Below are 27,832 nucleotides of genomic sequence, written 5' to 3'. Positions count from 1 at the left end.
TCACGTTCTTTTTGATACTCCTCTAATTTTATGTGACAATCAGAGTTTAGTAGCTTTAGCTCACAATCCTGTTCTTCATGATCGTACTAAGCACGGGGAACTTGGCATTTTCTTCGTTAGAGAAAAAGTTCTCAACAAGGATCTTGTTGTCTCTCATATTCCTTCTCAAGAGCAGGTTGCAGATATCATGACCAAGCCTCTCTCAACCAGTAGATTCCTAAGTTTACGTGACAAACTCAATGTAGTTGATTGTGTCAATCAACCACCTTGAGTTTGAGGGGGGAATATTAGGAGTATGAGAATAAAAGACTCTCTTTTATTCTTTGTTACTTGATATGTTCTGTTAAGATTTGTAATAGTTGTTAAACAATTTATAGGTCTCCTTTCTGTTAGAACTGTGTAACTAACTTAGCCTTTGCTAAGTTATGCTGCACCTTATAAATAGGACTAAAATCTCTCTATGTAATTCAGTTTTTTTCTTTCTCACTTTTATACAATTGATTTTCCTAAGAGTTTCTTTCTTCTTCTAGATGTTTTCTTTTGGTTTCTTTCTCTTAATATTTATCTCTTTATACAAAAAAAAAAACTTTTAAAAACTTGAAACAAAAATTAAAAAACACCGTGAACCATTTTCATCCCATTTCATGTCTCATAAAAAGAAAAATAATTCTGGTAAGACATATTATTAACACAAATTCTATTATTTCCTCTTTTTACTCTATTATAAGAAGTCTTTTCATTTCAAGCATACTATATATATATATAACAGGAAGTTATTTTTTAATTCTATTTTGGGTGTCCGCATCTCTTTTATTTTTTCTATTTTATCACAGCCAAACAACCTATAAAAAAAAGAAAATAGATGCATATAAAAAACTTACAAACATATATATATATATATATATATATATATATATATTTTTTTTTTTTTTTTTTTTTTTTTTTTTTTCAAATGCCCTCACTCTCACACGCCGTTTTATTTTTTATTTTTCCCCCAATTTTCTTTTCAGTATATAAATACAGTCACCATTCACGTTTCCTCGCAGACACGTTACTTGATTCAAAAGTAGTACAAGATTCTTGGGCTCATAGGGTTGACACTCCAACCTCCCTAGTCGGTGAGTATTATTTTTGGTTGTTTGGTTTGACTTGATTACCTTATTTTATGAATTCATCAAATTTATGCACGTAGGTTTTCGAAATAACCGCATCCATGGCGACCGAACCAAAAGCAGCCACCGATGACGTCAAGATCGATCTCTTCGAAGACGATGATGAGTTTGAAGAGTTTGAAATCAATGAAGGTAAAATCAATCTTAGTAATCTCGTTCTCTCTTTCTAATCCCCACGCATTTCAATTTCTATTTCAAGTTTTGTTGTAGATGTTTTACCTTTAGAATTTATTTGAACACCACCTGTTTGATGTTTTGACCCATAAGAAATCGGTCGTCAGTAATGCCATCATCAAACCGGGAAAGGATCCGGTTAATTTGTGGCGCAAAAGTCACTGTGACATTTTGAACATCGTGCCGTTCAATTAATAATACTACAATGGCTCCGATTTTAACGTGTCCTTTAAACAATGTGGCTTCCAAAACGACCACCTCTCACTCGACTCACTCATATCATATGAGAACTGTTTGATGAGGCAAGTCCTCTACTCCTCTCTCTTAAAGGAAACCAATAAAAAAATGTTTATATGAAACTTAGCAATGAGACCTGCCATGTGATATTTCATTTTTTAGAATGAATGTATGATGTATGATATTCAGGAAGCATTTGATTGGCCACTAGTAAATAAGTCCAAATCTACGTAAAATGACTCTCTTTTTTGTTTCCTTCTTAGTATTAGTTCTGTTTATTTAACAATTAAATTTCATTTTCTGGTAGAAAATTATAGACAAATACGTCAGATAATAACGAGCTAAAGGGAAAAAATTTAAGCCATGTATTCAAATGTTTAAAATGATAACAGTATCTTTGTCTTCTAAATTTCTAACTTCGATTTTGCCATGTCACTGAGCTTTTCTTGTTAATTATCTACAACCTGGGTATTGATGATTATAAAGCTCTGAAGGAGCACTAGCACTACAACCAATGGCGGATGCACGTATTGGGCTGTGGGGACAATTGCCCCCACAAGATTTTTTTTCCAATTGTATATGTATAATAAAAAATATAAGAAATAAAATAAAGTGAATAAATTGATATTAATTTTAATACTTAATTCTTTTCATTTTATATAGTATTGAAAATGAAAAAAAAATCATAGAACATTTTCAAAGTATAAAAATAGATACACGACAATTATAATTTGTAGAAATTTAAGTATTTTGGATTTTATTTGTCATGACATTATGTATTTTATAAAAGCTTGTGATATTTTTCTTTGGCTTAAGTGCAATTTTGGTCCCTATTTTTTAGAATCCATAAATTTGGTCTCTTTATTTTAAAATAGAGACATTTAGTCCTCATATTTTTGAAAAAATTGCAGTTTTAATCCCTCTATTTTAAATAGACATTTAGTTTTCACTTTCGTAAAATTTGCGATTTTGGTCCTTCCAAAATATTGATTGGTAAGAGATTAATCTGATGAGACTCAAATTTAGTGATGTGACACAAGATTATTCGTTTAATCCATATTATAATCAATGTTAATCTCTTAATAGTCAACACTTTTAGTTTGACTAAATGACCAAAATTGTGATTATGCAAAATTGGAGGTTAAATGTCTTTATTTTAAAATAGGATGACCAAAATTACAGATTTTGAAACATATGAAGACTAATGTCTCTATTTTAAAATAGAGAGACCACAATTACATTTAAGCATTTTTTTTCTTTTGCATAAACTATTTCTTGCCTCCACTAAGAAAATTTTCTGGATCCGCCGCTGACTACAACCTGGGTATTTACATTATCCTTAGTTAGTACTCTTGTATTAACTTGCTTTCTCTTCTATTAGTTCATAACTCATAAGGCAATCGGGACTGTTTAATGAGGCAAGGCCTCAATCCAGTGCATAGTACTTGTTGTTTTATTAAACCACATGACTGTTGATTGTTTGAATTATTTAAGAATCAATCAATTAACTTTCCCCGTGGAAAGTTGTTTGATATGTTTGCTTCCATTGTTTCACTTTCAATAACATGCAAATTTTGTTATCTCTGTTGGTTATATATATATATTATGTGATGTACATATAAAGACAGTTGTATGTTCAGCTAGAGAGAACACGAGCACACCATTTTCTTTTCTTAATTGTGCTAATTTGTGTGTATACTTGAAAACATGTCAGAGTAAAATGGAAAAACAGGATATAACTATGGATAATTGGACATAGAAGCAATTGGTCTGTTCTATTATGTTATGAGTGTGTAATATAATTGGCAACATATGTATTCAAGATGGTCTGGTCTTTTATTTTCTTGCTTTAGTATATATCAAATAATACTGTTGGTGCAGTACCATTCTTTTAGGGAATAGTCAGACATATTGCAGTAACATTCTTTTAGCAATATTTTATCCATGTGTATACCCATTGCCCCATTGCCTGAAACTCGTTACAGTAGCAAAATCAGTTCTGATACAAACAGGGGAGGAAAGCCAGACGATGGTTAATTTTGATTGTTAAAATTGAATCTATTGTAGTTCAGAAATTCCTAAAATGGAAGGCATACACACCAGAAACTGCTTAATTTTGATTGTTATAGTTGAATCTATTGTAGTGCAGAAATTCCTAAAATGGAAGACATGCCCAGTTAATTCCTCTTGAAATATTGATTCATAAAGTGAAGACATGAATATGGTAGCTAACATCATGCACTCCTCAATCCTCATTGCGCAAAGCCCAAATTAGAATAGTGCTAGTCAACAGCGTGGGGTATATTTTGATTAAATGCCCTCTTCACTTCCACAATGCTGACCTTCCCGTTCACATGTTCCTTCACCTTAGCCCTCAACTCTGCCACGAGTACTCCATTGTTAAATGATGACTGAACCCCACTAACCTATATCCTCACTTCCCTCACCATGTGCATCACGTCGATAAGAAACCCTTCTCTGTGGGGCCACTCGATCTCCAACAGCATGCTGCTTTCTATGATTGAAACTTGCACTGATGTGGCAGCCTCAACCTCCACTGCCTTCACCCTCACTACTACCCTTTCCATGCTCCTCATGTTACTTTTCTCCTTCACTGTCACCCCTAGTTTTGCGCATGCACTTTATCTTTCCCCTGTGTGCAAAAAATAGCTTCCAATACCAATACCCCTTATTCCACATGAGCTACTTGCTGAGTACTCGGAAGAGTGGGAGATGGTGGGCATTGAGTGTGTATGGGGGAGGGAGGGACGCATCTGATTCTTGGTGAAGTGCAAGACAGGTGGTGGTTGCAGAAGTGGTTGTTTTGGAAGCAATATTGTTTAAAGGACACATACTAAAATCGGAGCCATTATACTAATTGAATAGAACAGATGTTCAGAAAGTCATGGTGACTTTCATGTCACAAAGTCACCTAATCCTTTGCCCATTAAACCTAATGCTTCACAAGTGACATTTGTTAGTTTGGTTCAATGAATTAGAACTCATGTTATGCATATTGAGTTCTGCTTTAACATGTTTACCTAACACTCCAGAGAGGCATTATTTTGAGAGTTAGCTCCTCATGCTGTTGATCCTGTGTCTCATTAGTCATTAGTATTATTAAACACTTATAGTGTGCAGATTATAATTCATTTAATTGCTTGAATTATTTTATTTTATTTTATTTCTAGTGATGGTATTTGGATGTTCTTTGGTAATTAGAAGCTGCTTATTCAACTTGATTTGGTGTCATTCTAATGGTTCTTATTTCCGTTGCACTTTATTGTTTTACAATTTTCAGAGTGGGATGACAAGGAGGAAGGAAAAGAAGTGACTCAGCAGTGGGAGGATGATTGGGATGATGATGATGTTAGTGATGATTTTTCTCTCCAGTTGAAAAGGGAGCTGGAGAGCAACACTAATTAGAATTAAACCACCTGGTAGTTATTATTGCTTGATATAACATGCTATATGACTTGGGTGTTTAAGCTCTAGGAAGGAAACTGAAAATGAAAAATATGCCTTGGTAGGAAGGAAATGTAAGACTGTAAGAACACATAATAGGGACGTAGTTTTTCTGTTCTTGAACATCTGTGTAGAAGTTATTGAGTGCTTGTACTTAAATTGAATTCTGCATAAGGCTTTAAAGATTTGATTTACAATCTCAAATTATTTGCACTTAATCTTCATTTTTGTGGTTGGGTGGTTGTTCTTTTCTATGAACAATTCTTGCAAAAGTGCAATTGTGTTCACATTCTTCGTTTTCTTGCTGTTCACTGGTTCCAAATAGGAATTCCCTAACAGAATGTAAACAGAAAAGCCTGAAAAAACTTAACTAATTTAGGGAACATTTGGTAAATAACTAGTATTCGTTATGCTAAAAGAATATCGGGTAAGGTTATAATTCTTTTCAATAAGTTTAAATAAATTTGTTTAAAAGCTCCTAAGTTTGATGGTTTTTTGGATAAAAAATTTATCTGTTTGATTCAGTTTTAGTTTCCATTCATGAAACTGGACCAAACTATAAGGAACTTGTATTATTGTGTATACCTTCACATGATTTGATTTTAGATTATAGTTTCTATACAGTTTAAGGAGCTTGGACAAGATTCAACAAGAACCGGTTCACTGCTTTTTTGAGGAAAAAAAATCATATATAATGACGAAGAAAGACTGAAAGACTCAAATACCATCTTCAATCCGTCTTTAAGTTATATAAAAAAATGAGTCCTGTGAAAATTTGAATGGTTTCTTTCAGTGTTTCTATCTTTTCTAGGAGATACTATGCTCTTCTTGATGGATAGATACTATGCTCTTAAGTACCAAATAACATAATTGGTAGGATTTATTATCAACATTTTTATCTGGGTAGTATGCTAGTGATAGTGCTTACTAAGAACGTATTAAAAGCTCAATACATTGGTATTGGCACTGTTGCTCAATATTGAACTCAATCTTAATCTGTGTTTTCCTCCAGCCATAATAAGTCGAGTTTGAGATGTTTACCCTATTTTTACAAGGTTATCCATAAGTTTTTAAAATTGCAATTGCAACTGTCACTGTCTAATGCGTCCATTGCAGTACATAAATCATAGCTTGATGTAGTTGTAGAATAAAAATGAAATAGATGCTTCACTATTTGAATTGAGTTGAAACAGTCCAAAACTGAAGTCGTGCCTAGTCTCTTTGGAAACTCTTCTAGAATCAAATTCTACTTAAGTGACTTTGCCTGCATTGCATTTTATTGTTATCACCATTCCTACACTGGTCTTAGACATTAGTATTTATTAACCTCCAAAAGGAAAGAAATTGAAAGAAGTATTGGACAATGATCTGAACATAAACATGGTTAGTGTCTCAGTTAATCATTGTGCAATCATGCCTAATTTCACCCTGGTTTCCCGTTTTGACCCCAATCCGTCCTAGCTTCATCATGGCACTTACAAAAGAAGCTTCAAAGGCTGTGTTGTTGGATGCAAATAAGTTCACTAGGTCTCTTGTTCTTTTATGAGTAAACAAAGCTTGATCAGAGGCAAGGAGTCCTCTTCCTTGCTGAAGATTCTTGTAGTATTGGTTATCAAATGTCCTAGGTGTAACTGGGTCCATGTCAATGGCTAATCTGGGGTCCACATTTTTTGGACACACTTGCTGGAGCTGTTTTGCATACGTAGGATTCAGTGTGTGATCAATGCTTTTCCTTCTTCTGAAGTTGTAAATCCGTTTGGAGAACTGGCTGCAGTGAGAGAACCCGATTGTATGTGCTCCTGCAATCAATAGTAAACAAATTTTGCCGGATGCATAAGTTAATTTATAGAAGTTTTCTCATTTAACTTTTCTAGAAACTGATTTTAACATATGTTTAAGTTTATTTTAACTTGTGAGAAAAACTTAATTCGTTTTATCTTCTTTTCTTCTCTTAGAAGTTGTTATCAAGAAATTTGTCCAAAATAGGACTTATGTGATTATGTCTCTGTGTGTGTGTTCAAATAGGCATTTATAAAGTGTATTTGGAGTATCTTGATCTTGTAAAACTGATTTCGGCTAAAAGTGAGTTTTAAGTGAAGTGATTATGTTGGAAACTTTTATCATAAAAAGTAGTATAATTTTTACAACCTAATGCATAACTTGCACAAGACTTGCTTCTTTTCATGATTGATTTGAGAGTTAAAATTCACTTTGAGACTTGATGCCAACATAAAACCAAACAAGTTGAAAATTGGCTATTGCAAAACATAGGTTTGAGCAATCCCGGTGTATATCCAAAAACAAGCTTAAAAAACTCTTGGATATCAAACTTGTATTGTGTTCAGTATGAATGAAATACCTGATAGAGCAACTAGATCCGTAAGGGTGAGGCCATGTGAAGCAAACATTTGGTTCAGCTGTTCTAGTTTGAATTCAGGATGAGGTAGATGGTGTCTAACACTGGCTTTTGTTGAGACTCTCCCATCTAGCCTTCCCAACTCTACTGCATAAGATGGTCCTCCTGCCTGAAACCAAGTGTTATGTTTCATATGGTGTTCAGCTAAATTGTACAAGGAATAAAATGCCACATATAATCTTCCACATAGCCAAAATAAAATAACTTTATAAAGACAAATCAAAAGAAATATGATACTCTATGGAGTATGCAGGGATCCTAACATTCTAGTAATACTTGTCTAACTCTACCCTAAAAAAAAAAACAAAAACTTTATTCCACTGGGTGAAATCGGCTACAAGAATTTCATGTCATCATTTAGCTCGGATAAAAATCAAATCTTTAGATATATTATTTTCCCTCATATCCTCTTAACAACTTCCTCCAATGTCCTTGGTCTCCCCCTCTTTACATGTCTAAAAACTATGCAATCTACTCTGCTTACTAGTGCCTCCAACATCTTTAACTGATTTTTTTTTTCATATTTTCCTCAGTTGTTGCTGATTCATTTTGTGTTCTCTAATTCCTACCCCACTGTTACTTATAATAGAGACAACTAGTTAGTTTATAAAGGATACAATTTATTTTTATGCATATTAATTGGAAGCTCTCTATATTTTGCCAAGGCTATTGCTTATTTACCAATGCTATGACGTCTCTAGTTGCCAATGCCAATATGTCAGCACATGAAACCTTATTCTGGCAGCCAGGTACACTGTCAACCGCAGCCTTGGCTTTGATCACAGTGTCAAATCCATCACCAGCTAGTGAAAGATTTATAGGATTATCCTTCTCTGATGTGTTGTTTCTTGTAGCTAGCATCACAGATGCATCACATCCCTATCCAACATGCACAAAAGGTTTAGTAACACCTATTGCCAAAGAGGTGCATGCAAATAGAAAAAAAAAAGGAGAGATTATAAGTTACAGTTGTAACTATTCTGACCCTAACAAAACAATCATGGAAGAAGAGCCTAAGTGTAGCAGGAGCTGTCACAAATGTCTGCTGAAGTTTCTTCTCAACCGCACTTCGTACAATCGATTCAACATTTGGACATGTGTTTTTGTAGTAATCAACTCGAAGTTGAGCATGACAACCAACTATTAGCAGCAGAAGAAACAAGTTAGCATGGAAAATGAGGCTATGGGAACACATTTTCACTCTGTGGCTGCTCTAGTGTCTGAAACATAACATTTGGTTTGGTGATTGCACCCTTAAATAGTCAAAGGAAAATTGAAACTCAAACGAATCTCTCTCTCTTTTCTTTGAAGAATCCAAGTGTGTTATATTAGAAAGAAACAGAACAAGAACTACACACCAAGAAGAAAATGCTTTTGGAAAAGTGTTCATTATTTTTAGAATATCTGACTAAGCACTCACTCTAATGCTCACATTATAATTTGTGTCAAGAGGTTGCAATGGAAGCTCTAGGAGTGGTGAAACAACTTGTTTATTAAAAGTGCAGCTTAGTTTATAACATAAAGTTAGTTGGTCCCTCACATAGTGTAATGGTGCTTTTCTATATTTTACTTCTCTTGTAGTTGGATTCCTGCAAGAAATGAGATAGTAGCTGTATACACATAAACCTCAACTAGCTTTACAAATGTTGCAATTTGGCCAATGTATTACGTAAGTGCTTTTATATTGCACCTTTTCTTCTGTATAGAGCATATGATAGCCACTTTGGTTATTTACTTTATTTGGGTATTTACAGCACAAAGTGTTAGCAATTCCTACATGCATTGCTGATTCAAGGTGAATGGAAGAATGACACGCTGCACTTAGTCATGTGTCCCCCACAATCGTTCTTATTCTAGTTGCCTTCACATACTTAGAAGAAATACGCACACGTTTTGCTCATTGTGTGGATATATACTTCTGTTTCAAACGTTACCTTCACTAATTATATGTACATTAGCATAAGGATATATTATAAACTAGGCCGTTTTAGAGAGAAAAAATGAGAGAGAGAATAAAAAAAGGGAGAGTAAAAGAGAAAAAGTAAGACCCATACTGCAGACCACTATCACAAGCTAAGCTTTTGTTTTTTATTTTTTTATATTTTGGATAAATTGCTCTAGATAATTAAAATATCTGTTTCTTTGTCTGGAGTTACAGATTCCGAAGGATTAAAGATTTAACTATATCACTATTTTGAGGTGTTTCCACTTTCACAAATAAGAATTTTAAAAGTACTTTAGTCTCTCTAGCTGTGAAGTGGGTAACGTAAAAACAATTAATAATTGATGCATTTAAAGCATCAATCTTTACTTCTGTTGTAGACCTGTAGTTGATAATTCACTTATTTTGAGCTTTCACTAATCTCTAATTTGTTTTAGAAATTATATTGACCACTTTTTTCTATTTAGGGTTAAGCTCCTAAAAGAAATCTTATGTGATATAACTTGGCAGTTGAATTCTTTTTAGAGGTTTTTTTTTTCTCAGCAAAGAAATGGATTTTATTAAAAGGCCAAAACAGCGCAAGAAGTGCACAAAATGGTTAAGAAAGGGAACCAACGATACAAATACCAAAGGTATTGGCCATGAGCAAGCTAAGTAGGATCCCCTCTAACAGAATTATCTCCTAGTCCCGAGCTAAGTGATCATCCTCGGTCAAGACCCAAGATCCAAGACACCCAACCGATAATACATACAGTGAATCATTTACATAGATGATATAAAGTACTATAGCAAGTGAGAAATCGGTTTCTCCCAGATCAATTTCTCACTTGCTTTATATATTTTTTTAATGAAGTTAAGAAATTGGTTCCCAAGAAACAATCAATTTCTTAAAAACTATTTTATTTTATTTTTTATACACGTTTAGAGAATTTTTAACCCAAATAATACAAATAAAATAAAAATTTACCCAAATGATACAAGGTAAGAATTATTTACATGCATGATACAAATCACTATACATAGGTGAGAAATTGGTTTTTTCCAAATCGATTTCTCACATATGTTATATTTTTTATTTCGTTTTAACATTATAAAATCGATTTCATATTTTCTAAATCATCTTCTAAGTCAGTTTCCCAGGAACCAATATCGTAAGGTTTTTTTTTTCTTAAACACACTTTAGAATGTGTTTCTTTTTCTTCATTTTTTTAATTTTTTATTTGATTTTTTTGCTTTTTTTCTAAAATTGTTATTTATTTTGTTTTTTTTATTTAAAAAATAATTTTTTTATTTTGTTTTATTTATTTGAGTTTTTTATTTTTGTTTATGTAAAATTGTTTTTTATTTTGTTTTTTTATTTAAAATTAACTGTTTTTTTGGGTTTTATTTTTTTATTTATTTGAGTTTCTTTGGTTTTGTTTATTTTAAAAAAATTATTATTTTTTATTTAAAAACTAACTGTTTTTGTTTGGTTTTTTTGTTTATTTGAATTTTTTTATTTTTTTGTTTTTTATTTAAAAATTATTTGTTTTTTTATTTTTTTTTAATTTTTTTAGTTCAGTAATTTAAAAATAGAATTTATGTAGAATAGAATTTAAGAAAAATGCCTATATTTGAATACCCAATATAAATATAATTTAGTTAAATATTTATCAAAAATACATATATTTAAGTGATCTAATTATTTTACCAAAAAAATTAAATAAATAGAACATTTTCAATTTTAATAGTATGCATTAATTCATGTAAAACTATTATTACTTAAATAGTATTTTTTTAAAATAATTAATCCTTAAACGAAACCAAAATTATTTTGTTTGAAGAAGACGAATGATGAATTGCAACAACAAAATTCCAATGATGAAACTTAGGTAAGCACCATAATCCTATAGAACTAACACAATTAAAGTAGATAATGTTTTTAAAAAAAACAACAAAATTCCAATTATGAATTGCAAGTTTATTCTAAAAAAGTGACAGCAAGTACTTTGCGTAGTGACTACATAGATTCATCACGCATCATAGCAATTATCTCATCATCCATTCTTGGTTTCCTTGGTTTGCACAGCTGGGCAAGGATTTCCTCTGGAGAACGGCCAAAAGTTGCATTCAACTCTATCGGACCTTTGCTACTATATTCTAACTAGATGAAAAATATTTTTTTGACATCATTGTCGTGTTTGAGCTCCATACAATTGTATACAACACAACCATTACCTACGTAGTTTGATTGACGGTAAAAAAACATTTATTAAGAGCGGATACACTGTCCATGTTTTAAGCAAATGTGTTGAGTTGCATCTAACCCCCCTACTGCTATATATATATATATATATATATATTAGGTGATCTACTATTTTCACGTGACACATATCAACACCTGAGATGACACTAACAATATAAATGGTTTAGATTAAGTCTTAATTTATTGATTGTCGTTTGCGCTATTTGAAAAAACCAGTATGTAGAGAAATCATCTTTTAGAAAGCATTGTGCAGTCACATTGTTTTGATACAAGCAATGTGGGATCAAATCCTCTCAAAGAAATAAATGTTGAGACAATTCGTATGAGAAAAATACAGTGCTCAGTCAATTAATGCATTGTTTACTGTTCATTCAATCAAAAACGGCAAACTGACAATGAACATGATAGGACATAATTAACAAGGGCAAACAATTAATGTCATCTATGTCCACCAGTTCCACACCTATTTCTTGTCGGCTATCGACGTACTCCACCATGTTGTTGTGGTTCAACTTGTTCATTAGGAGCAACAACAGGTTCTTCCTGCATAAAGTCATTAGTGGAAGAACTTTTGGAAATATTTTGGTGAAAGGATGCAAATGAAGGTATAGACATACTTTGCATGTATGCATAAGCAGACTCCAGTGTGCGAAGATGTGTACCCATGAGATTGCTCATAAAGTCTTCTCCGCTTGCACTGCAGAACTGCGAATTGTGCCCATAATCTTGTTGATGATGATGAGGTTGTGGTGTGAATTGTGGCATGAATTCAAATGATTAAGCATGAGGTGGTAGTCCTTCATCATGCATGTTGCAACCACTAGTGGACTTTGACGTGGACGATGTTGTTCACTTTCCATGTCTAGAGCTGAATGAGATGTCACCCCAACGTTTGGATAAGTTGCAAATTGTGTAAGGAAAATTTTAGAATTTGCTTGGTACAAATTCATGTAGTGACTCATATGTTCAATATTTCCTAGAATTGGTTGGCCGATTAACACATATTTTCATCTTTCCTTCCAAATTGCAATCCACCGTTGATGTTCTTCTACCCAATTTGTGTCGCTATGTCCTCTCACATCAGTATAATGGACTTTGTCAAGATAAGTGGTGAATCCGATATATCTTGACAAATTCCAAATTGGAGCATGACCCTGTCAATTTGATGCCATACTACCATTGGAAAATAGATTAAAACTACACAAGCACTTCATATTTTGGAATACTTGTATGCATTTTCTGGTAGAAATGACTGAAAACCTCTATAAGGCATCCATTGGAACTGAAAAATTAATTTGCATTAGTTATTTTAAAAACAATGAAATTGCACTTGAATAAATAAATAAATAAACAAAGGGTTAATGTGGTATGTTAGTGTCAAATACATTATTGAAAAATGAGCTTTCTTTGAGTTAGAATTTTTTGTTTACCTATTTGCAAGTGGATATAATGGTTGGCGCTTGACCCTTGGTTGAATGGACGACATGTGATACCATGCCTAAGACTATAACAACAGTGTACATCCTCCTAATTTTTTGGATGTGGGATAAATAGTCTTACACATTTCTCTGTACAAATGTGCTAAACATGCCCAACCCTAACTGTATCGACCAACCTAATCAAAATATACTAACAGGGGTAGATAAATCAGGTGAACTTTGTTTCCTAACTTGTCTGTCATCAACACCCACCAATCAACCCTAAAATGTATGCCCTACAATGGTCTGCTAGTTGTTATGGTGTGGGTTCAGCTGGGAGAATCAACATGTGTTCTTTTAACCATTTTAGTTTAAGTGTTGATTCCACTAGTGCATTCTCTAGGGGGAACAACACCTATATATTTTGTGCATATTTGTTCCCAATCATAATATGTTGGGCTAGTAATTGGTCTACCATCAACACGTAAATCTAATTGTAGAGCAACATCTTCAAAGGTGATTGTGCATTCACCAACAAGAAGATGAAACATGTGTGACTTATGTCTCCACTTTTCAACCAAAGAAGCCACTAAAATGTTGTCGATTTTAACTTGTATGAGCTTTGCAACATCTGAAAACCCATTTTGAACCAACAAAGGTTCAATTTTGGGATCTGAAGAGGGCATTGCCTGAGCATATGACTGAATTACATCATTTGTTACCTGAAGAAATCAAAATAATAACAACATTATCATTTCTGAATCATGACATAATTAACTTTCAATTTAAAGAGGGATATATGAGAACGAGAGAAAGTGAGTTTGTGAGTTAGGGTATATGATGGCAATACATGTGTTTTATTATAGGAAAAATCTAACAGTAACACAACTCATTCAGTGATATGTAGGTCACTTATTTTGTCGATCGAATCTTGACCGTTCAACATTCGTTGTTCTAATCGGTGATATCTGGGCCGTTTATTTTGTCGGTGGGATCTTGGACGTTGAATGTTTGTTGCTCTAATCGGTGATATGTAGGCTGTTGATTTTGTCGATGGGATCTAGGTCATTGAACGTGCGTTGCTCCAATCAATGATATCTAGGCCGTTGATTTTGTCGGTGACATCTTGGCCATTCATTTTGAAGTGTATTTGACAAGCCATTAAACATTACAAATATGATCTACAGTAAGACAGTCTAATCCATCAGCTCAACAAGAAACCTTTCTGTAACCCTATACCCTATACCATAACCTAAACCCTAACTGTAAACCCTAAACCATGGCTTCATCATTGTCAATGCAATAGTGTATTACGATGGCGCCATCATAACAACTAAACATGGTCCAACATTTGTAAGCGATTCACCAAAGATTGTTCAACTTGACAATAAAATGTCATTTGATGCCTTGAAGCAAGCTATTGGAAACAACATTATTCTACCAAATGGTCAAGTGGTGAAGGATATACATTTTTGATTACCTGTATCATTTGTTGGTGATAGGTGCAAGTAGACGACATGCATGTTGCACGATGATATGGATGTAATGACTATGTTTTCCATGTTCGCAGACATCTCCAAGCTGATACAAATAAGAATCTAAGTGACATAAGTTGCCCTCATGCATTGAAATGTTCAAGTTTTACTAATTTTTTCTTGTTTTTTGGCCACTTGGTTCAGGTGTTTGAGGGACGAATAGAGACTTGAAAGTTGTATTAAAAGGTTTATTGACATGACAACTATGAGAATGAACTATTATTTTAACCAAAAAAACTTATACAAATAACAATCTAGGTGCCAAAAGTTGCCCTCATTGATTGAAATGTTTAATTTTTACTAATTTTTTCCTATGTTTTGCCACTTGGTTCATGCGTTTGAGGGCCAAATCGAGACCCAAAAGTTGTCTTAATTGGTTTATTGACATGAAAACTATGGGAATGAAACATTATTTTAACCAAAACAATTGATACAAATAACAATCTAACTGCCAAAAGTTGCGCTCATGGATTGAAATGTTCAAGTTTTACTAATTTTTTCCTATGTTTTTCCACTTGGTTCATGTGTTTGAGAGCTGAATCGAGACCCAAAAGTTGTCTTAATAGGTTTATTGACATGAAAAATGTGGGAATGAAACATTATTTTAACCAAAACAGTTGATACAAACAACAATCTAAGGCCACTTGGTTCATGTAGTTCTTTTTCTCTCACAGGTCCAATTTATTTCAGAGCCTTATCTACTCACATTAGGGAATCCAATTTATTTCATACCCTCATCTTCTCACGTCAGAGAATCCAATATATTCCAGACCCTTATCTACTCACAATAGGAAATCCAATTTATTTCAGACCCTTATCTACTCACATTAGGAATCTAATGCTCCAAACCATAACCCTAGGTTGTAATTCCTTAACCCTAACCTCGAACCCTACGCTTAAGATGAGACAAACCTTCTTTGCTCTTATGTTTCTTTTGCTCTTCTTTTTCTCTCACATAGGTCCAATTTATTTCAGACCCTTATCTACTCATGTCAGAGAATCCAATTTATTTCAAACCATTATCTACTCACGTCACGAAATCCAATGTTTCAAACCGTCATTTATTCACCCTAGGGAATCCAATACTCCAAACCCTAACCCTTACCTTGAAGCTAGGTCATAATACCTTAACCTTGAACCCTATATATACATCTCATATCCACCTTCTTTGAACACATCCACACAACACTTCCTTGCTCTTTTACTTTCTTCCAAGTTTGCAAACACAAACCCTATGTCACGTCACGTTTGTTTATCAGTTCTTTGTCTGTTACACAATATGTCTTCCTCATTTGTCAAATGGTTAGTGCACTATGATGGTGAAATTATCAAAATAGATGAAGGGGATACTTTTCAAAGCCCTAACCCATTGTTCTTTGAAACAAAGCGAGGCCTCACACTTGAAGCCTTGAAAACAAAATTCCACCAACGCCTCCGTCTTCAACCATTGGACCAAGTATGCAATATTCCATTCTGATACCCACAAGTATTGAGGCACTCAATGTTTAAATTCACAATAATCCAACTTGTTGACAACGAAGACATGAAAGGTATGATTTCAATTATTTGCCAAACTCAGATTCTTCTATGCTGTGAATTGTATGCAAACATCGAGCGCAATATAGTTCCCACCTTAAACCCTGAACTGGTACCTTATCAACCACAATATTATCCTTAATCCCATTATTCATAATTATCCCATGTAACCCAAGACACTTTAGCTTTATCCCAACAAAAACAAAATATATTTGAACCAAACACTTCTTCTTTTACCCAACGTCTTTCTGCACCATTTTCCACCAATTTTTTTGACTCACAACCATTTGATGCTATTGAGGATCATCCTTACACGTACTTGAGTACCCCTATAGCAAAGCCTTCCTCATCAACCTAACCTAACGAGCCTGCGTTCATAACAGAGCCAGGCTTACCTAAAGAAGAACTCGGTCCCTTTATTGAGGATGAAGACAAAGTTATTCACAATCAACCCCAGGAGGAAGATGATAAGGAAGAAGCCTGGCTTATTTCACCAATCACAACCATACCACCAAGCTACATACCACCCCATATGCAAAATTTTGAAGAATCCTATTTTCAAGATTTTAAATACGAGCATAGCTTGGATTGCAAAGAAGTCTGACATCCAGTGGGAACTCTCTTCGAAGGGATGTGTTTCTTGACAAAACAAGACATACAAAATGCTTTGCAGTAGTTTCATGTGTGTTTCTTGACAAAACAAGACATACAAAATGCTTTGCAGCAGTATCATGTGAGCAAAAGAGCTAACTATAAGATATAACTATCGAACACAACAAAGCTAATTTTCATTTGTAATGATGATAGTTGTGCTTGGAGGTGCAAGGCATCATACATCCTTGCCTCCAAGAAATGGGAAATAAGAAAGCTATGTGAACCCCACACATGTTCAAATCCTTCAATGTCATAAGATCATGCAAAGCTTTTGTATTTTTTGATCAATAAAAGCATCTATAACTTAATCGAAAACGATCCATCAACTCCAGTGTCAACCTTGATAGCACATATCAAAAGCACTGAAGGATACACCACCAAGTACCACAAAGCATGGTTGGCAAAGAAAAAGGATATTGAAGACATCTACGGCAACTGGGAAAGATCGTACCATGATCTACTGAGATTGTTCCGAGCTATGCAACAATTTCTTCCTAGCATAGTGGTGGAGAAGAAAAAACTACCAATGTCACCGCAAGGAGGTCAACCAATAGAGGGTTTCATCATGGTCCACCATCATTTTTGGAGTTTTAGACTGTGTATCGATGGGTTTCAATACTGTAAGCCCATAGTTCAGGTCGATGGAACATGGTTGTGCGGTAAGTACAGGGGGACCCTCCTTGTGGCAGTTGCACAAGATGACAACAATAAAATCCTTTTATAGCCTTTGCTGTTGTCGAGGGTGAATCAATGGGAACATGGCAATTGTTCCTCCAAAATCTAAAAAGACATGTCACCCCGGAACATGGTAAAACTACACAAATATTATACCAACAATTACATCGCAAACCTTAAGTTGTGATTAATAACTGAAACAAGATATACAGGTGTATTTCAGGGCCCTAATGAGCTTCAAATTGCACTCCAAATTTCTCAGTTATCCCCTTAATGTATTCCTTTCTAGCAGGATTGTCTTCCTTTGGTCTATTATATGTTGTCCACACTAGCTCGCCCTTAAACAGCTTCATTAAATGCAAACAAAAACACAAAAAAAAAAAAACAATGATTAATCAACCTAGAAAAACCTTGAATCTTGATATATTTAAACAATCTTAGACCAGCATCATTTTCTTCCTTCCACATCACAAAAACGAAGCCCTAGCAAGAGAATATATGGTTGTGGTTAGCATAAGACTTTCATACCTTCACAAAGTTACTTGGGTCTAAGGTGAAGTGATGATAGATTCCAGCTAGTAAAATGATAAGATCACCAACCTTGATCAAAATGCAAATCTAGTGATCATCCTTGTCTCGCACATCAAAGTAACCACTTTATTCCAAACAATAGTGAATCTATTCATCCTGATGAATGTGCTCAGTGTAGAAGTTCTTCAACTTCTGTTCATAATTTTTCACTTTTTCTGGTCATAAATCAAGCAGGTCCTACTGCATAAGATGCAAACAAATCTTTATATCACCTACAATATTCATAACAATGGTTAGCAAACAACAAGAAACTTGAAAGACTGCCTTGTTCTCCTTGATTATTGAAATGGACTCATAAACAGGAAAGAACACCGTTTAGTCTTAGGCTCTTAGAAAATATGCTACTAAGTACTGAGAAATGGACTTAGTCTTAGAGCAATATAATGTAGCTGCTAAGCTTTGTGTCCTATCCCAGGAATCACACCCACTCTTCTCCATAAAGTATAATATATTTTGCAAGCGTTATCCAGAATGATTGGGCATAAAGCGTCTGTAGGTGGCTTTTTAAGTTCGCTGTTGTCGCAACCTACCCTTCGGCGGGAGGGCGACGCGTGACTCGCGGGATGTGTGTTCCAAGAAAGGAATACGCGCGGAGTCGCCACCAACGTTTATTTTAGGAAAACGTTGAAAAAACCGGAAAAGACGTGATCTACAAACTTTAAGTGAAAGGTTCGGGAGTTGTATTTACGCACGGGAAAGGTATTAGCACCCCACACGTCCGTCACAAGAGACGACAGCCTTTAATCAAATGTGCAAATATGACTTCAATTTTTATGTTCCCTTTACGTCTTTATTTCTTTTTGTACTTTTTATATTTTTTATCTTTTTGCGGTCGACGAGGGTGTTTCCCTTGCTCCTACCCCTTAATTGCGATAAGGAAATCAAAACTACGTAGTTCTTTGTGAACAAAATGTTTGGTTAAGTTGTTTTTATCCTTTTTGCAAGATATGTTTTTGTTGAATGAAAGGTTATTTAAGGCGTTGGACCGTTTAAACAAACTTTTGATTCTTTTGAAAAGAGAGAAGACATTAAGGCATTGGACCATTTAATGTTCTCTTTATTTTTGAAAAAGGTAATAAAATTACATGTTGATTTTAGCCCTTTTGAAATTTACACTTAATCGATAAAAGCAGAAAAGACCATTTCAAGGCTTTGGACCTTTGAAAATGGCTTTTTTAGGCAACGTCAAAAGCTTGGTTTATGAATTGATTTTAGCCTTAGTTTCACTTTGATTATTAATCGATTCGATTAAGAAAGAGAAATCCCAAAGGAAAATGTACGACTGATTCTTTTTGATTTATTTTACTAAAAGATATTTTTTATTATTATATTATTATTTTACCCCTTTTTTGGTTTCCAACGTAGTTACGGCATGACCGAACGGTCGGATTTCATTTTAATAGAAACTAACGGATATTACAATTCAAATGATCGGTGGAAATTTATTTTATTTTTTGATTGGGCGAGAAAATAACTTAAGCAAATGACTAAAGCACGTCAAAAGGGGGTACGGAAAGTAAAATAAAAATGACAATAAAAGCACGAAAAAAAACAAATGAGGACCACCACGGGTACATAGAATGAATTGAAAAGCTCGATTTGGAAACTTACACGTTGGAGACCGAAGAACGATGAAGAACGAACGAAGAACGGCTGAAAATCTTCGCGAAAATCCCCACGGAAACGTTTCAGAAACCTTACGGAAGCGCCTCGGCTCGGATTTTTTTCACGGAACCAATTTTTTTCACTAATTTCAAGTGATTCTTGCATTACCAGGAGGGCTGAACGAAATTCCTCTTCACTTCTCCCCCTATTTATAGGAAAATGGGGGAGATGCTTGCTACCCAGCTCGCCCAAGCGAGCAAGGTGACTTCCTCCAGAAGCAACCGCTTTCTGGAGGAATCTTCTGGAGGGCCCAAGTGGGCCTGGTTGCTATTTGCACCCCCATTTTCTCTAAATACAGCCCCTGCCCTTTTTTGGTGATTCTTTTTTCGTAAAGTTACGGAAACTTACGAATTTCGTAACAATACCTGTTTTCTTTCCGTAATGTTACAGAACCTTGCGGATTACATAATCATCCCCTTTTTGACTTACGGAATGTTACGGAACCTCACGAATTGTGCAACGATGCTACCTTTTGAGTTCCGGCATGTCACGGAACTTCGCAAATTGCCTGATGATGGGTGCCAAGTACCTCCAAATGGTTAAATGAAAGTTGCATGCCACCAAGCAAAGGTCCCCGGACGAAATTAGGGTATGACAGCTGTCAAATCCCAGGGAAAATTCTTTTTCAATTTTTTTGCAAGATTTATTATCTTTTCAAGAATTTAGTTTTTATTTCTTGAACTTCACTGGCTATTGTAGCAACTCTGCTCTATGTATGTTCAAATTCATAGTATGCTGGGAATTCTAAATACTATTCCTATCATGGGTTAATCAATGAAGACTGAAGAGGTAACAATTGAAGTAATATCTAATCACAAAAAGCAAAATAAAATTAAAAGATAAATAGAATATTACCATGTAGTTGTATCCCATATCTTCTCTAATCTTGGTCAACTCTTGATCATTCTCATAGATAGTTGGATGGAGCTTCCAACATAACACCCTCAATTCTGCAAAATTCACCACAAACATCACAATGAAGTAAAATTAGAGAGGGAGAGAGATGAGATGAGCTCACCTGCTAATTGGTACAATGCAACTAATTCGTTGGGATTGCGATGGTGAGGAAGCCTTTGATCTTCATTGCTATCGTCCATCAACCATGCTTGTCATGTCATGTCACAACTCAAGTTACTAATAATCACATTATTAATAACAATAAGTCCTAAAAATTTTATTAGGAAAACATGATATCTTACAAGTTACATGAGACATCAAAATAATCAAATAATCATATTAAAAAATGAAAATAAGAAATGGAACCGGGAAGTCTTACAAGGTCTGCAAGTTAATTAGTCTCCTAAGTTTAGTTGGAACATCGCCAGAAAATTGGTTTGCTTTAAGCATCCTATTGGAATTTTGATAAGAAAAATGCAATTGTTTTATTAAGGATGAAAAATGACATACTACCACAATAACACCATCAAAGTATACCTCATTGTTGAGGATTTAAAAATTATGGACTATACAATATTGAACAATGTAGGTGCAACGGTTTTGATTGGGTCAGGTTGAGAAGGAATCAAACCCAAATTAAGAGCCTCAACGAAACAGTCATGTTCAGAGGAGAAAGAGGAATTTGGGTTTGAATTCGAGAGTCTGAAAAGGAAGAGTCTCATTCTAGTAAGTTTTAGGTTAGGGCTATAGAGTCTGTCGTATTCGTGCATCATGTGTTTGATTTCATCATCGTTGGTGGCGGAGATGAGGGCGTCGAGGTCTTCGCTGGGGAGTTGGTACTTGAAGGTGAGGTCCTGTGGCAGGGAGCTGCAGAGGGCAGCAACGAGGATCTTAGTGTCATTGCCAACATAGAAGAGCTAGTTGTCATGGGTGCGGGGCGGGATCTTGTCATCGTAGCTACACATGAACTTGGCCTTGTATTTTTTGTTCTGCTGCTTGTCCCATGGCGGTGGGTTCTCATAGTCAATCTCGTGTGAGCGTGTGAAGGACTTGCCAGAGTCAGAGTACGATAAGAGCAAGAGAGGTTTAAGGATTTTCGCACAAGATCAAGCTCGAGTGTTTCAGAAACGTGAGAGTTTGAGTGCTTCACTTAATATTATTTACATGTAGTACGACGACAGTTTTAGGTAAAACCATCTTCAAAGTTATCCCATCAAAGATGGTTTTCACAAAACCGTTTTAAATCTGAGTGTCTTTACGATGGTTTTACCTAAAATTGTTGTTAACGTGTCCACTTATTTACAAAAATACCACCGACAATTTTTTAAACACGATTTTGGTAGAACCGTCATTGTTCTAGCATCGTAAAAGGTTGTTTTTGTAGTAGTGGTAGTTCCTGTACTCATGGTGAACATGCTTACAAGCAACAACAATGAAAGAGCATGGCATGTGCAATTTTGGGAATTTGCCACAGTCACACCACCTTTCCTCCAACCTAATCGTGAAATTTCCATCGGGCCGAACCTCTCTCGGGTTAATTGTCTCCTAGACCAAGAATCGTGTGTCACATCAATTGAACTTAAGAATAATGTGAGCATTTTCCTTTCTCTATGCGTCTTCCATGGCCTTGTTTAGTACTTGCATATAAACTTCACCAAATGTAAGCATTGTTGTGATTTCTCTCCCTCTTTGGTTGACAATGTATTACACCTTGTATATGTTGATTTTACTAGTGCACCATCCTATGAGAGAGTCCATTTTTCTCACAGAATCTCGCTGAGCTAATTAATTGCTCGATCACCATATGCTTCCTTCCTCAAATTGTTGTAGTAATGATTGAACGTAGGTTATGTCCTTGCATATGTTAAGTAGTTATAAACATACAATTTCAATATTATGAATAATATAAAATTAAGTGATATTTAATATGAAGAAAAAGAAGTTTGGCATTCACCCATATTGGTAATTAGCTTTTTTATGTCATTGTTCTTGAACCTCCTCATGTAATTTTGCGCAATGTGTCGAATGCAAAACACATGCACATAATTATGTGTCGTCCATCCACTATCACGTCTTGAGTAGGAACTTTTTATTGACTCGTGCCTATTTGAAATAAAATATAGACAATGTTATGGGGTGACATGCCTTTTTAAATTTTTAAAGAAGAAGATTCATGCTTCCATTGTTTCACCCTTGATAATGGCAAAAACTATTGGAAGAATTTTATTGTTGTCATCTTATGAAACTGCCACAAGGAAGGTCCCCTTGTACATAGCGTACAACCATGTCCATCAACCTGAACCATGGACTTACAATATTGAAACCCATCGATACACGGTCTAAAACTCCAAAATAGACAATGAAATTTCATGAAGCCCTTTATTGTTTGACCTCCTTGTGGTGGCATTGGTAGTGTTTCCTTCTCCATGACCATGTAAATGTATGAATACAGGTTTTTGATGATGCCAAAAGTATAATCAAACAAGATTGCTTCAAGAAATATTCATGGTTAAGCAAACAAACATTGCTTCAAGATTAATTCAAGGTCAAGCAAACAAGATCAAGAAAAAGATAAGGCTTTAGTTCATTTGTTAAAAGAATCTCACTGGTTGATCAGCTTTGGCCTCAAACAATTATTTTCCAACAAATCAAGGCACTGGTAATCGATTACCAGGCAGTGTAATTGATTACCAGAAGACAAGATTTCAAATGAGCTTTCCAAAAGGATCTTGAAATTTGAATTTTAAATCTTGTAATCGATTACCAAATGTTTGTAATCGATTACCAGTAATAACACTTCAAAAAAAACTTTGAAAAGTCAAGACCATAATTTGTCTCTGCATTTTGCTGGACACGATCGAGCCTGGGTGGCGAAAAGGTGTGCGGAATGACAAAGGGCGCAAAATTTTTCTCTGCGCGTTTATCACCCAACTTGCGAAATCTGAATGATAAAGGGCGCAGAATCTATTTCTACGCGTTTACCCACTCCGCTTGTTGTTCCTGAATGATAAAGGGCGCAGAATATGTATCTGCGCGTTTACCCACTCAGCTTGCTATCATGCTTTGAGTCTTAGAGATAGCAAAAGAAAGTTTATACGGATAACCACTCGGGTATCTCCACCTGTCAGTGTGACTCAAATGTCAGTATGACAGATCTTGTGAGCGCGGAAGATGACGTAAATCTCCGCGTGTCAACGGGCTTGTTGGGCCGTGATTGACGAAGGGTGCAGAAGACGACGTTAGTCTCTGCATGCTATCAGGCTTTCTGTCTTACAGATAGCAAAAGAATGTTTATACGGATAAACACTCGGGTATTTCTGCCCATCAGCGTGACTCAAATGTCAGCATGACAGATCTTGTGAGCGCGGAAGATGACGTAAATCTCCGTGTGTCAACGGGCTTGTTGGGCCGCGATTGACGAAGGGTGCAGAAGACGACGTTAGTCTCTGCATGCTATCAGGCTTTCTGTCTTACAGATAGCAAAAGAATGTTTTGAAAGTGCAGACAACCACTTGGGTATCTCCGCATGTCACGTGACTCCAGTGTCAGTATGACAGAAATTGTGGGGCGGCCGACAAAAGCGAGGCTCTTGCTCCTACGTATCCTCAAATGAGGAATTCAGACCTACGTAGTTCTGGATAACTTGTGAGACTAAAAATAGTCTCAGAGTTTTCTTCACTAAAAATGCGAACATGCTTTTAGTAAAGAGACAAAACTTCCAACTGATCAGAGCAACATATTTTTTGGAGGAAAAACAATGTGTCTACCAGGGAAGGAATGTAAACTGATGAAATCTTCTCATAACCATAAATGAGATTTTGGAAGTTAGCCTTTCACTTCTAAATGAGCATTTAGAGGAAACACTGGGTTCAACAAAAATAGAAGAAAATCACTCAAAGTGTATCAATCTCACACGGGTAAGTGTTTCATCCTAATTCCGAACCATAGATATGCCATGACTTGATTTTGCAAATTATTTCCTATCAAATCAAAGATTACATGCGCGATCATGGATCAGTAGGACTTTTTCTTGGGAATGGTATTTTTTGCGGGAATTTTGGCTTTGAATTTTTTGGCCTTTTCCTTTTCTGTTTTTGTTTAGTGCGGGGCAAAAAAGTCGCTGACACACAGGTTTTTGGTTGGCAATCAAAGGGAGAGGACCACTTTAGGTCGTGGTTTCCTTTCTTTTCTTATTTACTTGGTGACAAATTTGTATTGTTCAGATATTGTCTGGTCCCAAGACCTTTCTGCATATTTCTTCTTTTCTCTTCTGATCTTTGATCGGGGATTTTCTTTCTTCTCCTTTTCTTTCTCCCACTCTTTGATTTGAGAATTTTCCTTCTTTTATTTTTTGCTTGCTCTCACTCTTTGATTGGGAACTTTCCTTCTTTTCTTTTTTGCTTTCTCCCACTCTTTGATTGGGAACTTTCCTTCTTTTCTTTTTTTTGCTTTCTCCCATTTTTTTCTTCCGAGGGTAAGGATTGACATTCTCACCCTGGGTCAAGGTTTATGGTAAGTTAGGATTTTTGGCTCGAGGCTCATAAAATGGATAGACATGACACATGTCAGGGTTTGGTTTAGTTCAAGGATAAAAGGGTTGCCCCAAATTATTTCCATGACACGAATGCAAACAATGATGATTTGGAAATTTTATGCAAAACTAGTCATGCATGCACCTATGTGGACACTCAAGTGTCAAACTTTTATGGTCATGTGATGCTAGGGCTCAGGATTCATTTTCTCTATTTTAGTCAACCCAGTGTTTCCAAAATATGTTCTTTTATCAATTTGTGCATTCATCCGAGTCTATTTTTTGGTGTTCAGGAAAATTTTCACAGCATTCACCCTTCAGGTGTATACACATTTTTTTTCAAAAACTGGTTATGATCAGTGAAAATTTTTTCAAATAAAAGTTGGAAATCATCTCTTTTCAAAAGCATGTTGGTTTTTCAGCTAGACAACTTATTTTCTTCTCTTCTTTTTTTTATTTTTTGTTTATTTCTTTTTCTTGTTTGTTTTTCAGGGCGACGTTCCTAAATGAAACTCTACGCGGTTCCGGAACTTCAAATAAACATTATTGACAATAACGACATAAGCACTAATGCAACAATCCAAACAAAATGTATGCGCAAAACAAAAGACAATCGAAACAACAAAAACAAACGTTAGCCTCATAAAATAACATAACATGAAAATGACAAAAAAATGAACATAAAACTGAAAAGAACATGAATCTAGGGAATCTCCCAGTCATGTGGCTCCACTCCCTCCCAAGAAGCCGAGCAAATCTGACATCTCCTCATCCTCGCGGGCCTCATCTGGCTCGCCGGGAGCCTCTGCGGATGCCTCTGCAGCCTGGGCCTCAGGCCAATCTCCGGGCCATGCGACCTCTTCCCTGAACTGATCCGGAGTAGGGCATGGAAAAGAAGCAAAACCCTAGCTCTGCAGGCTGAGGCTAAGCTGATATAGAGAGTCATGGGTCTGCACGTGCGCCCTGTGGTTGGCCGCCTGCTGGCGAACCAAATGTCGTAAATACCGCTCCGTGTCAAATGACCCAGCTGGGTCAGCCTGAGGAGGTGGAGGCGGCGCATCTGGGGCCTGAGGGTCGCCACCCTGTGCCTGTCTCTGCGTGCAATACTTCTCAATAAAAGCTTGGGTGATGGGTTGCCGAATCACCTTACTAGGTGCGACGGGGACTCCGAACAACTGGCAGAGTCCTGTGATCAAAGCTGGAAATCCCAGGGCCCTGTTGGACTTATCCGGGTTCAGAGGGTGCCTGGCAGGCGGCATACCTGAAAATAGATAAATGGCATCAGCGATCAACTGAGCCACATGAACGCTCATCCGTGTCAAAATGGCATACACCAACTGACACTTCGGCAGGGGGAGGTCAGAATTATGATCGCTGGGTAGGATGTTGCTAAGCAGCAACGGCATACCTAGGATGAAACGATGTCCATTTGCAGCTTTGGGCTCTATGGCTCCAATTACATCTATTCCCCACATGGAAAAGGGCCACGGTGTGGCCATGACATTCAGAGGATGTGGCGGAGCATTGACATTGTCCGCGAACGCTTGACACTTGTGGCATTTCCTTACATGGACGCAGCAGTCACTTTCCATGGTGAGCCAGTAATAACCTGCCCTTAAGATTTTCCTGGCCATAGCATGCCCATTGGCGTGCGTTCCAAACGAACCCTCGTGGACTTCCTCGATCATGTGGTTCGCCTCTTTGGCATCCACTCATCGCAGGAGAATCATGTCGTGGTTTCTTTTATATAGTATGCTCCCACTCACGAAGAAACCGGCCGCCAACCTTCTCAACATCCTTTTATCATTGTCGGAGGCCTTCGGTGGGTACTCTTTGCTTTTGACGTATCGCTTGATATCGAAATACCAAGGCTTACCATCCCGTTCCTCTTCCACCTGGCAACAATGCGTAGGTTTACCACGACACCAGAACTCGATGTATGGTAGATCCCCATGTGGCGTTAGCTGGAACATGGATGCCAAAGTAGCAAGCGCATCCGCCATTTGATTTTCCTCCCGGGGAACATGATGAAAGGAGATTTCATCAAAGGAATTAGTCGGCTCCTTGATATAGGCTTTGTAGGGTATCAGCTTGGGGTCTCTAGTTTCCCATTCCCCTCTCAGCTGATGGATCACCAACGTTGAGTCCCCATACACCTTGAGTAGCTTGACATCTGAGTCAATCGCTGCCTGGACGGCCAGGGCACATGCTTCATACTTGGCCATGTTGTTGGTGCAGTCGAATCCCAGCCTGGCTATGAAAGGTACACATTGATTATCCGGAGAGATCAATACTGCTCCAACACCATGGCCTAGAACGTTCGACGCTCCGTCAAACCATACGGTCCATTTGTCCCGATCTTCGTCTAATTTTTCCTCAAACAAGGGCATGATGTCCTCATCCGAGAACTCGGGATGCATGGGCTGATAGTCGTTAAGAGGCTGCTGAGCCAAATAATCTGCTAAGGCGCTTCCTTTTATCGCCTTTTGGGTGACATAAACTATATCAAACTCGGATAACAGGACTTGCCACCGGGCGATTCGTCCCGTGAGAGCTGGCTTTTCAAAGATATACTTAACCGGGTCCATCTTGGATATCAACCAGGTAGTATGACTCAGCATGTACTGCCTTAGGCGATGGGATGTCCATACTAAAGCACAACACGTTCTTTCGAGCAAG

General features: G+C 36.2%; 2 protein-coding genes and 1 pseudogene across 3 annotated transcripts; 1 reads left to right on the top strand and 2 right to left on the bottom strand.

Annotated features, from left to right (window-relative positions):
- The first annotated feature begins 967 nt into the window (after nt 1-967).
- Nucleotides 968-5,252, top strand: LOC100793857 (protein DSS1 HOMOLOG ON CHROMOSOME V). The gene is made up of 3 exons (XM_026126484.2): nt 968-1,118; nt 1,193-1,304; nt 4,885-5,252. Exons 2-3 carry the CDS (start codon nt 1,214-1,216, stop codon nt 5,007-5,009), a joined length of 216 nt encoding a protein of 71 aa, XP_025982269.1. The 5' UTR covers nt 968-1,118; nt 1,193-1,213; the 3' UTR covers nt 5,010-5,252.
- A 944-nt stretch (nt 5,253-6,196) lies between these two features.
- On the bottom strand, nt 6,197-8,822 carry LOC100793327 (peroxidase 16-like). 2 transcript variants are annotated; one of them, XM_006600128.4, is made up of 4 exons: nt 8,432-8,822; nt 8,146-8,343; nt 7,408-7,573; nt 6,197-6,847 (listed from the first exon to the last, which is right to left on the bottom strand). In XM_006600128.4, exons 1-4 carry the CDS (start codon nt 8,657-8,659, stop codon nt 6,441-6,443), a joined length of 999 nt encoding a protein of 332 aa, XP_006600191.1. In that variant the 5' UTR covers nt 8,660-8,822; the 3' UTR covers nt 6,197-6,440.
- Nucleotides 8,823-17,540: 8,718 nt separating this feature from the next.
- Nucleotides 17,541-20,843, bottom strand: LOC100804805 (1,2-dihydroxy-3-keto-5-methylthiopentene dioxygenase 4-like; annotated as a pseudogene).
- Between the last annotated feature and the right edge of the window lie 6,989 nt (nt 20,844-27,832).

This window comes from Glycine max, chromosome 17 (assembly GCF_000004515.6).
Source record: "Glycine max cultivar Williams 82 chromosome 17, Glycine_max_v4.0, whole genome shotgun sequence".
Classification (NCBI taxonomy): Eukaryota; Viridiplantae; Streptophyta; class Magnoliopsida; order Fabales; family Fabaceae; genus Glycine; species Glycine max.
The sequence above is the reverse complement of the archived record's forward strand: the minus strand, read 5'-3'. Positions and strand labels throughout refer to the sequence as shown.